General features: G+C 53.8%; 6 protein-coding genes across 6 annotated transcripts; 3 read left to right on the top strand and 3 right to left on the bottom strand.

The window, feature by feature from the left end:
- Positions 1 to 384: 384 nt before the first annotated feature.
- J4E90_002754 (uncharacterized protein) lies at positions 385 to 1,667 on the bottom strand (the record flags this gene model as incomplete). The annotated part of the gene is made up of 3 exons (XM_051432330.1): positions 385 to 525; positions 575 to 814; positions 1,089 to 1,667. 3 exons carry the CDS (start codon positions 1,665 to 1,667, stop codon positions 385 to 387), a joined length of 960 nt encoding a protein of 319 aa, XP_051293752.1.
- Positions 1,668 to 4,429: 2,762 nt separating this feature from the next.
- Positions 4,430 to 6,172, bottom strand: J4E90_002753 (uncharacterized protein; the record flags this gene model as incomplete). The annotated part of the gene is made up of 6 exons (XM_051432329.1): positions 4,430 to 5,271; positions 5,323 to 5,556; positions 5,604 to 5,658; positions 5,712 to 5,912; positions 5,965 to 5,998; positions 6,057 to 6,172. The coding sequence occupies 6 exons, from the start codon at positions 6,170 to 6,172 to the stop codon at positions 4,430 to 4,432; spliced, it is 1,482 nt and encodes a 493-aa protein (XP_051293751.1).
- A 1,962-nt stretch (positions 6,173 to 8,134) lies between these two features.
- Positions 8,135 to 8,600, bottom strand: LSM5 (RNA-binding protein lsm5; the record flags this gene model as incomplete). Its single annotated transcript, XM_051432328.1, has 5 exons — positions 8,135 to 8,179; positions 8,226 to 8,289; positions 8,352 to 8,379; positions 8,429 to 8,524; positions 8,573 to 8,600. 5 exons carry the CDS (start codon positions 8,598 to 8,600, stop codon positions 8,135 to 8,137), a joined length of 261 nt encoding a protein of 86 aa, XP_051293750.1.
- Positions 8,601 to 9,169: 569 nt separating this feature from the next.
- J4E90_002751 (uncharacterized protein) lies at positions 9,170 to 11,461 on the top strand (the record flags this gene model as incomplete). The annotated part of the gene is made up of 1 exon (XM_051432327.1): positions 9,170 to 11,461. The coding sequence occupies one exon, from the start codon at positions 9,170 to 9,172 to the stop codon at positions 11,459 to 11,461; it is 2,292 nt and encodes a 763-aa protein (XP_051293749.1).
- Positions 11,462 to 12,057: 596 nt separating this feature from the next.
- On the top strand, positions 12,058 to 12,964 carry PMM1 (Phosphomannomutase 1; the record flags this gene model as incomplete). Its single annotated transcript, XM_051432326.1, has 3 exons — positions 12,058 to 12,159; positions 12,210 to 12,454; positions 12,502 to 12,964. 3 exons carry the CDS (start codon positions 12,058 to 12,060, stop codon positions 12,962 to 12,964), a joined length of 810 nt encoding a protein of 269 aa, XP_051293748.1.
- An 830-nt stretch (positions 12,965 to 13,794) lies between these two features.
- Positions 13,795 to 15,991, top strand: J4E90_002749 (uncharacterized protein; the record flags this gene model as incomplete). The annotated part of the gene is made up of 2 exons (XM_051432325.1): positions 13,795 to 14,117; positions 14,509 to 15,991. 2 exons carry the CDS (start codon positions 13,795 to 13,797, stop codon positions 15,989 to 15,991), a joined length of 1,806 nt encoding a protein of 601 aa, XP_051293747.1.
- Between the last annotated feature and the right edge of the window lie 169 nt (positions 15,992 to 16,160).

Below are 16,160 nucleotides of genomic sequence, written 5' to 3'. Positions count from 1 at the left end.
TTGTCGCGTTATCGACGAATACATGTGTCGCGTGAGATAGCGGATCGTGTCCGTCGGGGGTGTGGGCTCGAGATGCCAGCTGAAGTGCCTGTGTGTATTAATAGGCTCTCCACGAGTGTGACATGCACATGGACGGCACGCGCTGGAATGCGATCACGGAGGCAATTGCGATGTATCGGATGACATTGATGAAGGTATTAAGTACAAAAAGGCGATACTGAGATACATCAAGCTGGGCCTCGTCTCCCCAGCGTAAGGCTGAAAGCTGAAGTCCAAGTGTGCAGAAAGTGGAATGGTGTCACAGCCACGCGATGATCTGCACGCCGCGGTTCGTCCCCGCCCGGGCGCTTGTGACATGATTTCGTTCACAGCGATCATCACCATTCAAGTCCTGCTCTTCCGTCTTTGATCCGCGATATACGACAGAACATACTCCACGTCCATCGCGATGGCCTCCAATGTTTCCTTCTGCTGGATACCCTTTGGTGCCTTTTTCGTCATGCCCCCCGCCGTGCTCAAAGTCATCTGCGCCATGTTAACAACATTAAACTTGAATGCGAAGTATGAAACTTACCATATCCCAACGATGACGGTCGCTATCGGGCGACTCTGCTTGCTGCGCAGCATCCCCATCGATACGTGTTTTCGATGCGCCAATCAGTCTCTCCAACGAGACGTAGGTTCCTTCTGTCAGCTTCTTTCCCTGTCGCTGCTTCTGGTTCGCGTCAGGTGTTGCGCCTGACCCTGTGTCCGACGGAAACCGGTAGAGTTGCGAAGATCCTTTCGTTTCCATCCGACTCCTCTCTTGCATGATCTTGACATCGCCAAATGATGCATAATCAATTGGAAGCTGAACAGTAAAAGACGAAGCAAGGTCAGAGAGACTCTCTGCTTTGTGAGTGTTCATCGTAACTATCAATGCATGAAACACACGATCTTGTAGTAGACTCAGCCCGGCTACCTTGGGCATCATATGGAACATCTGGGATACTAAAATGTGTCAGCAACGGTGCACACTGTCATGTAGCTTGCACAGGAAAGCGCTCACTAAATATTTCCACACTATGAATCCCCTCGTGGTGACTCACTGCTCTCAACGCTTCTTCAGGATCCCACCTCAATAGCTCAACAGCATCGAAAACACTCGGGGTATATGCAGCTTCGTTGCGGCTGTGATCTTTCGCCAAAAGATCGCCCAACTCGGAGAATTTGACATGATCGTTGCTGTGGGTAGAGGTTCTAGCCATCCAACTGGCTTGATTCAAGCATTTGATGCGCTTCTCGACCGAGACTGGGACTGGAACCATATCGCTGCTCCCTGTAGCATTCAGTGGCGGCATCATCACATGTCCATTGTCGGGGCTCCAGGTTCCACGCTTCTCGAACCCTTCGTCAAAGTTGATTCTTTGTACCTCGTTGAGAATATTGTCGAGGAACTGGGCTAAAGTGACATGATGATCTGAACTAGCATTATCATACGACGGATGATGAGGCAGATCGAGTTTCTTCAAAGGCCCCAAGGTCAGATATTTGCGAGCTGGTCCTGATGTAGGAGAGATAGTAGTGTTACCAGGTGTCGGATGTGTACCAACTTCCTCGCCAAGGTCGTTCTGGGATTGCATTGGCTTGGACTGAGCGGAATCTCTGACTTCGACAGGCTCAGTCATGGTGGCGATTCAAGTAGCGGAGCGGAACTCTTGGAAATATGCAATGAGCTACAACAGGTAATCGAAGCGGGATCGCTATAGCTGCTTGGTGGCTGACAGAACAGGTGCGTCGAAGGTCTAGACCGCTGCAATGCAAGAGCCAGTGTAGGACAGCGAGTAGGTGACCCGGCTACCAACACAGTAGTTAGCATTGTTACACCCCAGTCATGGCGCCTTTTTACGTACAGATTTCGGGAAGCCACAGGCTTCTTGCAAGGAAGACTGGTGGCGGATGTGATCCGTGTGACTGGTCTGACACGCCAAATTCAGACCTCGGGATGTACAGCGACGGTCTAGAACTGCCTAGAAGTGTGTGCACAGAGGTTTTAGTGCAGTATAGAGGCAAGTCGATGAATGCCAAGCTGAGGTCTGATGGTGGACGTGATGATAGAGATGGAGTCGTTGCACTGGAACGGGAGACCGACAAGGGTAGACATGGCCCTGATTGGCTCGTTCCTGCCTTTGTGACACTACGATGGGCTAGCTGAAGCAGCAACCTTAGAAGCGTTTGCCATGAACTACATGTTAGCTGAAAGAAATACGAAATTTGTGTTGCACGTTACTCGAAACGAGGATGACGATTGGGCCTCGCGATTTACGAGATACATGCCACCGACACGCGAGTTACGGGTCCAGTGCTCAGCAAATCAAGAAGTACGACGGGTTCTCCTTTCTGTCTACGCTAGTGGCACAAGAGCACTGCTACCTGGTGCTCTGAGAGTCTTCCTTGTACTCGTCGAGTATCACAAGCGCTTGTAGAGGGCCTACCTAGATAGGTACGTCGGGTACAGCGCCGAGAAGGTCAACTCCTGCGAACCCGACGCATTAAAGGGTGGTGTGTGAACCCAGGTACCGAAGCGAGTCTTCCTCGACATGCCTTTGATGCCTTTGGGTGTGATCAGCTGCAGAATCTGGAAACCTGCAGCGATGCACGAGTTCGGGACAGCGGTCCAAGCATACCTACACAATCAACACGTGAAGCAAGAAAAGCAACCCTATGCCAGTTGATGTAACCATATCATCAAGATGAGAGCAAAATGAAGAAAGTGTGTAGATGCGGGCCGATTTCCAGTCCAGCATGCCGATCCAGACCAACTCGGCTGCCGACCTGTCCTGTTGACGCTCCGCGGACGTCACAATGATCAGAACAACTGCTCCACGGAGCCCGCAACCAACGTCTGTGTCTGCAGTGGCAGGACCCTCTTTCGCGGCAATGGCATGATCCCTCGTTCCAAATATCTGGCTCGACTAACTTTGACTGGTCAGTCGAGCTGCAACTTGTTTACTCCACAGCACCTGCATAATGCACAGATGTCTAGTACACCCTTGCGGTTTATCTTTGCCCTTTCGAAACGACGTGCCGAAATGCTAATTTTACCATGTCAGGATGCATGCGGATGCGAGAATCACGCAACACATAATCAGCAGTTTTCTCATTGTGAAATATCGCAAGATGCTTTGTCTTACTCCGAGGAAGGGCTAATGCCGCGGGGGCCATGCAGAGCGCTGTACGCGGCAGATGGACAGACTAGGGTCCTGGTGATCGACCCTGTATCCGAGCGAGCGCCTTGCGGACGGACATCGACGAATGCGTTTGTAGGACTTGGTTTTATTGCAGATTTGGGGTCCTGCTGCCTGCCATGTCAGGAGGCTTGTGATGTGGGTGGGTGGGCTTACTCCATCGCTTTGGCTTGCCGTCGATCTGCAAGCGCGACGGCATAAAATACCGACGATTTATATTGTCGCGGGACATCGTAGCATCTGCCACGTGATTACGGTGGGTTTGCTCAGACCCTTGCCATGTGATGCCAGATTAGCATGCCAAATCCTCGATGTTGGCAGACATGGGTAAAACCCCCAAAATCCACTCAACACGCCATGCCAAGCCCATGATCTCGATGTCGCTCGGGACAATTGACCGAAAAAGATCCACTTGCGCACATGTACTGTACTCCTAGCTCTGGTTGTAGGCTGCAGTGGCGAGTTAGCTGCTGTCGGGTGCATGCTTTCCATTGGGCGCTATTGAATCCGCCGTATGCGAACATTGTTACCGCCTTGCACGACTGTGCGCTTCATGATCCCAGACAAGACTGACTGCCAATCACACCACATCATGCAGTTGACGGAGTAATCCAGACTGCCGTTCAGTCTAGCTGCACATGCCCAGGTGTTCGAGATGGACTAGGCAGTGTTATTCAAGCGAATAGATCTAGATTTCCTATGTACATCCTACACGCCTTCCTTGCCCTTGCCCACACGCTGCACATGCAGAGATTCGTGCTCCTTACGGCATTAACCGTGGAGGCTGAGCCTTCCTGAACTCTAGCATACAAGGACAGGCTCTCTGTATGCACGTAGCGTAATCCGAACGGCGCGTGCGTTGCGGGCTTAGAAGGACCGGTAGTTCATCTCCAACACTTCAATCCTTGAGGTAGGGATCCATCCTACGTATAATCACTTGGTATTCGATAGGCCAATAAGTGGACTGGTTGCGTTGGGGTATCATCTCGAAATAGCAAATAACATATGAAAACGTAAAGCGTCCCCGCGCATGCTCGCTTGGCTGATGCGCGGTACACGCATAGCAGTCATGTCGTTGCTGACGTCTCGCAGCGAAACAGCTTGTGGTCGCATGCGGTATGCACTACCCACTGGAACGGGCCATGCGTACTGCTCATGCCGAATCATGTACTGTAACATTGGTATAGCGTTCAAAAAAAGAATCAAGGTGAGCTTTCGGTCTCGACCATGTCGTCGTCCGCTGCTCTTGATGCCAGTTCTCCTGCTCTTACGAGGACCGCAAGTGACCCTTGATTGCGATAGTCGTGGGGATTATGCGAGAGGTGTGACGGCATGGGCGGTATCGGCCGATCCAGTGGCGAGGCTAGGGGTGCTATACTGGGCACTGGCTGGGGAAGCATGCGCATCGTCTTACTCGGGTCTGCAGGTAATGTCTGCCCAGGATAAGCCGACAAGGTGTACCCTTGAGATCCCTGATTGCTGTGACCACTCTCGGACGACAACGTCGTATCTTCGTGACTGAGCGGGGGGAGACGCGAGGAGTCGCGCAGAGTCCTGCGAGAAAGCATGTCGTTTGGCCCCTGAAAGTGATTTGGGTGGGGATATGGAGGTGGTGGAGTCGATGCAATCTTTTGGTGGAGGTCCAGGTTGTACGCAGAAGGCTGATGGTACGGATTGGCATCGAAGGGGATCCTCGTGTCTCGAATGGAATTGGGTATAGATGGGTCATAGACACCGCCATCTCTTTGCAAGACCGTGGTCCGTGGAGATGCAGATGTGGGGGAGAATTGTTCGCCCGAACGGGGGGAGTTGAAGCCAGAAAGGGGAATATTGGCCGGCGATGTCGAGTTCGAAGCGTAGACTGGGCCAGGTGGTAGCCGTGAAGGGGGGATTGGTTGAGTGGGATCCGGTTTTTGTTGTAATGCTGCTTGGGCATCGGACTGAATAGAACTCAATCTCCTGTTTGCCGGTGGGTCGACCTGTTCATTGCTACCTCCTCGTGTTGAAGTGCTGGTTTCGGTTTCGAGCTTTGAGCGTTTGCCTTCTGCACGTGTCAATACATTGCGGCACATGACGACGGAAGCTGTGGACAGACCTTTAGTGGGTACTGAGTGCTTCGACTTGAAATCTTCGAGATACTTTTGGTACGCCTCGAAATGGGGCGTCTTTTTGTACTCAGCCAGCTCTGCATAGTACTTCTCTTTGGCACCATTGGCCTGTCGTTCACAACCTTCGCGTTCCTCGGCAGGCAAGACTTGCCATTTCTCACCGACTACCTTGGCAATCTCGGTGAAGGTAAGGTCTTGTCCCTTGAGTGACTCTCGCACCTCTGCTGTGGATTAGTCGTGATCGCGTTGGGCCAGAGACCAGACTTACGATTGGAGAATATCACGTAAGCAGAGGGTGGACGTTCCGGTGCATGTTCATCAGGCTGCGTTGGGTTAGCGATGTTGCACGACATACGGGATCTGCAGAGTGGCCTACCTTGGGATGTCGACGGTACTTCCGCTTGGCCCCTGTTCCATTCGGTGCAGTATTGGTGGGCTCTGGCTGCTTGCTTTTGCTCTCTGGCCCCGAGTCGTCACTGCGATACGAGCCGGCAGTGCTCCCAGCTCGTGCAAGATTGATGGGCAGAGGCCTATCTGAAGACTGTCCGCGCGATTCGGCGATTGCCCGTTGAAGTTTCTACGAAGAGGTCAGTTGTTGCTGGTGGTAACGTCGCAGGATAGTGACGTACCCGACGATGGCCAAGCTTGACGTTGAGGGAACTTCTACAGAATAGTAAGCATGGGCGCGGCTTGGGTAGGTAGGGGTGGAGCCATTGCGCACAAGTCTGATTCTGTAATGTCGAGCACAGTCTCCCAAGTGTCGAAGCCTTCGGCTGTGAACACTTCGTGGTACTGGGACAGTCCCAATCGCGCGAGACGTTCTCTCAAGTCGCTCATGTAGGAGGGCGTGAGCGCGTGGACTGGGCGGTGTGGTGTAGCGACCAACTCTCGAACAGCGCGGGCCAGAGAGGACTTGGTGTGTCGTAGATTATTAGAGCACTAGTGGCAACAGGGTGGGAATCGAGCGTGATCGAGCGGGCTCGAGTATGGCGGAACTAGTGTACAGGGATCAAATAGGAAATGCCTGGGTCGTGGGGTGGCTATGTGATTGGTGCGGCACGACGAGTGTGGCGGATCGACTCGTAACGAAAATCCGCGTAGGGGTCAAAGTGTTGCAGGGCGCAGATGCGCAGAGAAGAGCAAGAGAAGGAGCAGTCAACGACTAAGGTGCATCCATAAGTGGTGGCGCCTAACGTTGGGTTTGGGGTAGGTGGGTCCCGGACCGATCAGCAGAATTCTGTGATTATGCTGTGGTAGGGGCAGGGAGGGAGCGTCTCGGCTACTGTAGTGGTGAAGACAGCGGACGCAGCCTAGTAGATACGCGGCCAGGACAACGGCCGTCGAGAGTCAGCAAGCGGCCGGAGCTCATTTGGCGCGTCCCAAGCGGTGGTGCGCGCTGCGCAGAGTCGCACGAGGCCTGGGTTTGCGGTGAGAGCAGGCAGTTCCGGGCGAGAGCGGTGCAGGAGCAGGCCCAGGGCAGAGGGACAGGGCTAGCAGTAGGCAGGATTCGGCGCAATCATCGCGGGCGTTGCAATTGGCGCAGGGGCGGAGCAGAAGCGGACGGCGTGGACGAGGGATGACGCTGATGATATGGGACGATGAGGTTTGCGAAAACAAGAGTCTGGGAGCCAGAAAATAAGGACGTGTGACTGTGCAGCAACACCTAGGCCAGGGCTCTCGAGATCAGAGCAGGCGATCGGCGGAACAGACAGGCAGAGGGCGGCCAGGGGGGCCACGGTGCGAGCGAACGCTCCAGCCACGTCTTCCGGACGGGGAGCTCACTGATGCGGAATCTTGTCCTGGCGATGACGTGGGCTGATAGGCTGCGAGGCGTGCGGGCAGCGGGTGATGCTGTCAAGTCTACAGAACATCTCACGCAGAGGCACGATCGACGAAACGCCGGTACCTACAGTAGGGCCGGTTCGCATGAGCCGGCGACGTCCTGGGCTGCCATGTGCGCTGCCAATACACGCTGACCGTAATTGCAATCTCGTAACAACCATGGAAACTCCCAGATGCCCATCGCAGCTCGTGCCGTGCGCCAGGCTGCCAGAGCCTTGCCACAGTGCAGCGCAGGTGCCTTGCGTCATGTTGAAGCCATGATGGCATGGCTATTGCCATTGCAAACACCGCTGTATAGCCGAGCAGACGGCCTCGCGACGTCAGCTAAGCGACTACCAGACACTCGATCTGCGATGCGACGCAGCTGGCGGCGTCGTGTACGAACGAACAGCAGACCCTTCAAAGCCCGGGACGGGCTGCATCGGCGATGGAAAATTCTGGATCCAGTCGCTCAGCACGCGGCGACGCCCTGCAGCCCATTGTCTCCCGACTCTGATCAGTTCCAAGTTTTGTCAGTATGTAGGTTGCTGTAGCCGTCATGGCTCCAGCTGGTGGCCGATCGCTGTGCTGCCAGGGGCGGACAGGGCCCCTGGGCGTCCACCTCCGCCCGAGCGTCATCGCCAGCGGAGCGGAACGTTGCTTCCAAGGTTTCTTGGCCACAGCACGCACGCACGTGACGTGACAGGCGGGCACATGCACATCCATGATATTCCATTGCGCTATGTCTCATCTCAAGGTCCAAGGTCATGGCATTCTAGACCCTGCGCGTGTCATCAGAACCGCCCCGAATCTCTCCCAGCGTGACCATCGCGACCCACGGCTCGTCACCCTTTGACTGACGTCGCCGTGTTTCTCGGTAACAGACCATGCCGGGCTAGGCGCACCAACCGCAGTCGTGGCCGTGTCGTCGTTGTCGCAATGTGGTTTGGAATCATACGATGCTGCTTCGCATCGGCCCTACTCGTCCTCCAGTACAGTTTGCCCATCGCCTCCCGGCACCATCTGGAGCTGTCAGTAATGGCGCCAAACGAAACAGCCTGTTTCATACCATGCAGATGTTGTTGCCGTTCAGTAGGATTTTGGGCAGCTCGACGTTCCCCTCGGCTGGGTCACTGCCACCGCGTCAGTCGGATGTGTCCGTGTCAAACCTGCAAAGAACCTTGGAAGCACGCACATTTCCGTCACATTCTCCAGCACCATGTCTGTGTCTGTTAGAATAGTTTCATCTCCCGACTTCCCAGATGTACTTACTGACGTAGTCGTCGAAACCCACCAGCTTTCCAGTGAATTCCTTCCCGCCGTTCATGATGACCCAGATCTGCGAACCCACGCACTTGTCGATGAGCTCTGCAGTAATTTAGTCATGAACCGACACCTGGTCGGACAGAGACGCACCTAGCGGAAGAAGGTTCTCGAGCGACATGGTGACGTGGTTTGTTGTGAGCTGAGTTTCGGTCGTTGAATGCAACTGTCGCGTTTGAGGTGTCGGTACAATCAAGGTGGTGATTGCCCAGGTGGTGGGCTTGATATCTTGGCGTTCAAGACCACCGCATCTGCCACAGGCCGCGCTAGCCAACCACTGCTCGCGCCACAACAGGCAGCAAGCGTCCTCGTCCACACAATCGACTCGCGCCCGTGGCGACCATCTCCTCCTGCCGGTGCCTATTGGGTGCACTACCATGGAGTGTTATGCTCTTCAGTCGACGCGCCTCTCTGCTGAGCGCGTCAGATGCCCCACGGCGTGTTTGCCATGAGCCGCCTACCCACGCCTTCTTCTCCGTAGAGCGCCATACACAGTATTCTCGTATACTCAGAGCGATGCACACTACCCCATTACGCTCCACGCCTACCACCTCACCCTCCTCGACCTGCCGATGGAAGCGGGGACGGCCCGTTCCTCGAAGCGACAACTTTCCTAGGCGAATCCACAAGACTCCCGTCCCTGCGCTACAACCTCCTGCTACCCAGCCTACTTCTATAGACTCAGCCTCCATGGCTCGGGACCATCGCCAAATACGTCAGGTCTCGGCTGCGCTACACGTACGACTAGCCGAGGCCGCTCCAATACTGGGCGCTGACCGATTTCAGCGGGTGGGACTATGGAATCCAGCTCACGGACTACGCTTTGCGACAACAGCGACAGCGGAGGCGCCCAAGCCGGATATCCCAGAAGCCACAGAGACCGAGTCCTCACCTCAAGACGATGTGGCTGCGGCAGCCCGTACCGATCACCCCTTCCCGCACACCAATAACGAAGCAGGCGATGCTGTCAGACAGGATGGAGAAGCTAGTACGGGACATGTCTCGGAGAATGCAGACTCTAGCGGCCTCTCGTCCGAAGGAGAGTTGGAAGCCAAGGACAATGAAGACGTAGATGAACACGTCTCTCTTACCTATCAGATCCCGGAGGAAAAGCTGCGTGCTGCAATGCTTGCCACTCCCCAAACTCGTGATAGTTATTGGGGTGCGAAGCTTTACCAAGGGCCCGAGGGCGAAGCGATCTCGACCCATTATTGCAAGTCTTTTGACGTTGCTGAAAGGGTGGCCAAATACTTCTTACAAGAAAAAGTGGTGGGCTTCGACATTGAGTGGAAGCCTCGCGGAAACCCATATTCCATCAAGCAAAATGCGTCGTTGATTCAGCTCGCGTGCGAAGATCGCATCGCACTCTTTCATGTGTCGCTGTTCTCTGGGAAGACAGTCGAGCAGCTGATGCCACCCAGTCTGAGGGCTGTTCTAGAATCACCCAATATTTACAAGGTAGGTGTGGCTATCAAGGGAGACTTCAAGCGCCTGGAAAAGTACCTCAACATTCAATCTCAAGGTGTCTTCGAGCTAAGTCGCTTGCACAATCTAGTTGAATGGTACGAGGTGGAGCCTAGCAAAGTGTCAAACAGACTTGTAAAACTCGCTTCTCAGGTGCTACAGCACCTCCAACTGCCTTTGTACAAAGGAGAGCGACTAGTCGACGATCCGGATACAACCTCCAGCGTCCGAGAAAGTGACTGGAGTCTGTCCTTAGATTTGCAACAGATACACTACGCGGCTGCTGATGCATATGCTGGCTTTCGTCTTTATCACATGCTTGAGTGGAAGAGGACACGGATGAAGCCAGCCCCTCCTCCAGTGGCCCTTTGCGACTTCGACAACAAGCCTACTCCCAGGCCAAAGGTGCCCCGCAAAAGGGTAAAGGCAGCTACCAAGTCCGACGATGCAGCGGACGTAGTTGCGAAGCCGTCAATCGACGTGACAGAAGAGCAACAAGAAGATGAGGAAGACGCGGAAGGGTATGAGACGGCGACGGAGGAATTTACCGACAGTCATGAGCTCGAAGACGCACCAAATGAAACAAGAAAAGCTGCGCCCGTGGATGACTCAAACAAGGCCTCTGCGGCTGAGGCTGCGATGAAGCCCGATTCGAACAGTGTTGAAGAAAGTGGAGTTTCTTCACAAAAGCGAATTGGCCGTGTGAGCCTTTCCTGGCTCCAAAACACCGACCCCGGATACCCTGAGCTGCCCAAGACATCGCAGGAAGAGGATGTGGGCCCACAGTCTACCGGATCTTCCAAAGATGAGGTTGCCATGCAAATGGAGAAGCAAGGCCATGGTATTTCACACCGGGAGCAGAACGATAGCGATGATGAATACCCAGACCCAGAGCTTGAAGATGCGCTTATACGCATGTCTTTGGACGAAAGTGGGAAGCTTATTCAAGACGGGAACGAAGCAGCATCAGAGCATGCTAGCCCAACACCTACCATAAGCCAAGACGATCTGGGAACGCAGTCAGTACTTCCTACCCATCCAGCAACCGCGCAAGCTTCTAATACTGCCAAAGTGGCTGAGCCATCAGGTCTCAAGCATGATTCCCTCGATGTTGTCGATTCCGCCGTGCCAACACCAGCTCCGCAATCAAACATCGGCCTACTCAATGAGTCATCACGAACACCTGAGTACAACTTGGCGACGACCTGGGCACAGGAACATCTTCAAGTCACTATTCCATCGCCTACTTCAACAACACCCTCACGTATACGCGCGACTGTGACACACCTTCGCGCATATCACATGTGGCACTACCAGAAGCTCCCACTCGAGAAAATGGCAGCAATCTTGCGAGATCCGCCGCTCTCGAATAACACGATTGCGAATTATATCTTGCAGGCAGTCACACTGGAGAGGCTTGAATATGAGGAAGACTCTCTTCGAAGTGTGTTACTAGCGCTACCTCCAGGGATGCGAAAGGGACGATGGAGGGGGCTGGCCGAGGAAGTTGGCGTGTGACATGAACACATCGACCGTAACCTAGACATTGACAGAGCATTCTCGAATGAACAAGCTATTCTTAGATGTTTTGGAAACGTGGGACGAAGTTGAATACGTGTTTAGAGGATTTGCGGTGTGTTTATGTGTTCTCTTCGTATTCAGACTTGTCAGTTTGCACATGGAACGCAGGACGCGGAAGCCATTCCGCTTTTGTCAACCAAGTCGTGGCTCATCTTTACGCGTCTATGGTCAGCTCACGCGTCTATACTCAGTGCTGCGCGTCTATGATGTTGCGATACAATGTGACACGCCAATGATGTCCAAGCATATGAACAGTAGACACATGTCACCATTCAGCCACGGCCGCACTCACCAGGTACCATGTGCGGCGCAAACTAAGTCAGGGTCCAGGCACGCACTAGGCCAACCCCACGCGTGCCAACCGCGAAACTGCGGTGAGGAGCAGCCATCCCTGCAGGAACTCCGAAATACATCAGGACAGCCGGCCCCTGCTTTGCTACACCTCTGACTGTTCTGACGATCTTCGACCATCCCAATTGAGCTTTGTCTGTCCGCATACCTGTCAATTCAAGACTCACGAGGAGACTCCCACCATGGCCGCCGCCGCAGCTGTCTACCCCCCGCTCGACCAGCGCCCGGTCAAGAACACGGTCCTCCTGTTCGATGTCGACGACACACTCACAAAGCCCCGTCAAGTGTGTACACTCGATGCATGCTCAGCGATGCTTCTCTAACACCGTTGCAGCTCGTCACTCCGCAGATGCTGCAGCTCCTTTCCGAAGTCCGTCACAAGTGCGCCATCGGTTTCGTTGGCGGCTCCAACCTCGTCAAACAACAAGAACAGCTCGGCGGCCCCGTAGACGTTACCTCGCTGTTCGACTTCTGCTTCGCCGAGAACGGACTCACTGCCATCCGCATGGGCGAGGTCCTGGCTAGCCAGAGCTTCATCGCGTGGATTGGCGAGGACAAGTACAAGCAGTTAACCAAGTGGTACGTATGTACAGCAGGTTGTGGGGCAACGTTAACAATGATTCTAGGATTCTTCATTACATCGCTGATCTCGACATCCCCATCAAGCGCGGTACCTTCATCGAGTTCCGCAACGGCATGATCAACGTCTCCCCCATCGGCCGTAACGCCTCCACCGAAGAGCGAAACGAATACCAAAAGTACGATCTCGAGCACAAAGTCAGGGAAACCATGGTCGCCAAGCTCAAGGAAGCATTCCCCGACTCTGGTCTCACATACTCCATCGGTGGTCAAATCTCGTTCGACGTTTTCCCTACTGGCTGGGACAAGACCTACTGCCTGCGACACATTGAGGCGGAGAAGGGCCTGACTGGTGTCGTATACGACAAGATCCACTTCTTTGGCGACAAGGCTTACGAGGGTGGAAACGACTGGGAAATCTACAGCGACGAGCGGACTATCGGACACAAGGTCAAGAACCCAGATGATACCTATGCGCAACTGTCGGAGCTGTTGAAGAGCTTCCAGTAGTGGGTTTGGACGCATTAATAACGATTCTGACGAAGCACCCACGGCAGCATCTTTCCGTCTGATATGAGGAAGATAGTACTGGCGATAGAGTACGACATGTAATGTGAACAAGAATCATACGATGCCATTGGTCGAGGGATACGTTCTGGGCCTCGATTTCCAGCATTCCCTCGCATCGGCATATGCCCAGATTTTGACTTCCGCGCAGTTGCCGCACTCCGTGACTTTAGTGGAGCAGCGTTGATCATTCGATAGTGACTTCCTGTGCACCAAGGCATTTCCCGAAGACCCATACCGGAAACAGCAACCCGACTTGCTATCAGAACCTTAAATCTGCAGAGCTCAGCAAAGGGTCCAGTAGTGAGAGGCTTATTCATACCGCGCCCTGCTTGGTCACCATCAGCTTCGATGCCGAGATACGTACACTCTTTCTACTATAGGCAGCTCGGAGCTGAGCGTGTACTAATCAACCACGCTGGTCGTTATTGGCTTATTGTGTAACATGGCGTATGCAGGTACTCAATCCGATCATCTCCCCGCACCGGAGTACAGCCGGGGTCATGGCACCGGAAGTTAGACGTAGAGTGCAGATTGTGATTGGGTCCATTCGCACCGATTGATACACAACACCGGTTTCCAAGACGGCTTTTCACAGCATGACATGCCGGTTAAAGATGCAGGTCACTTTCGCTGATCGAAATGCTAGATCTTGCATCTCAACACCGAAGCAAGGAAGCCAGATCTGACCAGGCAGCTGGGAGTGTACAAGTACCGACAAGAATACGGCGACATCCTGGAAACGAACTGCTAACTTCTACACGTACTCCATCATGAGAGTACCTACAATTCCGCTCTTCTTACTCCCGGTTCTCGCGTCAGCATCCCCTCTCCACCATGCTTCTTGCACTCCGCCACAGGCTTCCTCCAACACTTCAAACACGTACGACTATATCGTCACCGGTAGCGGTCCAGGAGGCGGTACAATCGCCACCAATCTCGCTCTTGCTGGACACTCCGTTTTGTTGATCGAGGCTGGCTCGGACGCTTCGTTTGATATCCGCACCCAAGTGCTCGCTCTGAATGACTACTCCAACACGAATGTAGCGTGGCATTTCTTCGTCAAGCATAGTGATGACGAAGAGAGATTGAAGAGGTACAATCTTTTGGTTTGGAGGTTGAAGGATGGAGAGTGTAAGTTGAGATTTCGATAGACATTACCTGGGCCTACCTTGCTAATGTCAGTGATAGACTGGGTTGGGAAAGATCCCAGTGTTGAGGGACACGTAGGCGCTGAGAGGTTGGGCGTTTTCTATCCTAGAGGTGTAAGTGACATCCTCCCCTTGCGAACTGCATATGAAAGGTTTGCTGACTGTATATCCTGCAACGTAGGCTACTTTAGGCGGGAGTGCGATCATCAACGCGGCTGCGACATTCCTGCCAAGCGACAGCGATTGGGACTTCTTTGACCATGGAGTTGGGGATGGTGTTTGGAGGTAAGCCACCAACAGATCTCGCCTCTCAAAATAGTACTAACAATCACGCAGTGCCGAATTGATGCGGAAATACTTTGAGAAAATCGAGCACAACAACTATCTCGAACCCGGTACTCCTGGCCACGGCTTTACAGGCTGGCTCCAGACGAACATCGCTGATCGAGCTACCCATGCGGCTGAAGCACTCCGCTTCAAGGTCTTTCAAGCTGGATTGAAATTGGTCGGGAAAGATCCAGAAAATGTACTGGACTATCTCACCAGCGACGCGAACTATCTCGATCCAATGCGTGACCAGACAGAGGGTCTGTCGTCACTGCCATTCCATGTCACACCCAACTGGAAGCGCTTCAGCCCACGCGACCGTATCTTGGAATTGCGCAACCTAACGACTTCGAATGGAACGCCGATGTACCCGCTACATCTTCAGCTTGAGTCTTTGACCACAAAGGTGCTATTCGACGAATGCAGTGGCAATGGCACAAAGCCGCGAGCAATTGGGGTTGAATACTTGCAAGGCAAGTCCGTATACAAGGCCGACCCACGTCGTAACACTTCCACCACCGGTACACTGCACCAAGCTTTCGCTCGAAAAGAAGTCATCGTAGCTGGTGGTGCCTTCAACTCGCCGCAGATCCTACAGCTCTCTGGTATCGGGCCCAAAGCCCTTCTCGAGAAGTTCAACATCCCTGTAATCTCTAACTTACTGGGTGTGGGCCGCAACCTCCAGGACAACTACGAGGTACCCATTTACGGGAACGCCCAAATCAGCTTCGCAAAGACACCTGACCCCAATGCACCAAAATGCACTAACGGATCACCCGGCGATCCATGTATCGAACTTTGGTACAATGGCCAAGGACCCTACGCGCGCGGCGGCACAAACTCAAATGCGTTCCTCCTCAAGACCGCCCATGCGGTCGAAGGCGAAAGAGACGAGCTAATGTTCGGCTTCACGGGTGGCTCCTTTGCAGGCTTCGCGCCACCGACGTCTCAAAACACAACACGCTACCCTCCCACAACATTCTCTTGGTCCACCGTTAAGATACATCCCCAGAACACTGCCGGATACGTCCAGATCCGATCAGCCGACCCGGTAGAAACACCGGAAGTGAATTTGAACTACTTCGCCGAGGGCGCAGAAACAGATCTAAACGCCATGCTCGACACTGTTGCTTTCGTCCGTAGAGCATTTGCTTCCACCGAAGCACCGGTCGGCCCTGTGACACCTGTTTCTCCACCCTGTCCGCCTGCTGATATCCTTGAGACGGGCTACTGCCGTGACATGCAGATTGATAGGGAGTGGATTCACGACCAAGTCTTTGGTCACCATCCCACAAGCACGAACAAGGTCGGCCCGGATTCTGATCCTATGGCTGTGTTGGACACGAGGCTGAGGGTCAGAGGGGTTGAAGGGCTGCGGGTTGTGGATGCGAGTGCATTTCCTAGATGTCCGGGTGCGTTTCCGGCGGTTAGTACGTTCTTGTTGAGTGAGCGGGCGACGGATCTGGTGTTGGAGGATGTGGGCAAGTGGTGAATTGGATGTTTGTTGTTGGGTCGCAAGGGTATGGGGAGATGGTGCAAGCATTGCAATGGCCATTTTACGAGCTTAACTGCGACAAAAGTGAATTAGATCTTCGTATAACTACAGTACAGACGAAGAGTAATAACCGCGAATCTCTCATCGAAGCAGTGGGAAGGCGGCA

This window comes from Alternaria incomplexa, assembly GCF_024043165.1.
Source record: "Alternaria incomplexa strain BMP 0042 chromosome Unknown scaffold_3, whole genome shotgun sequence".
Classification (NCBI taxonomy): Eukaryota; Fungi; Ascomycota; class Dothideomycetes; order Pleosporales; family Pleosporaceae; genus Alternaria; species Alternaria incomplexa.
This window is presented reverse-complemented; position numbering and strand designations above follow the sequence as displayed.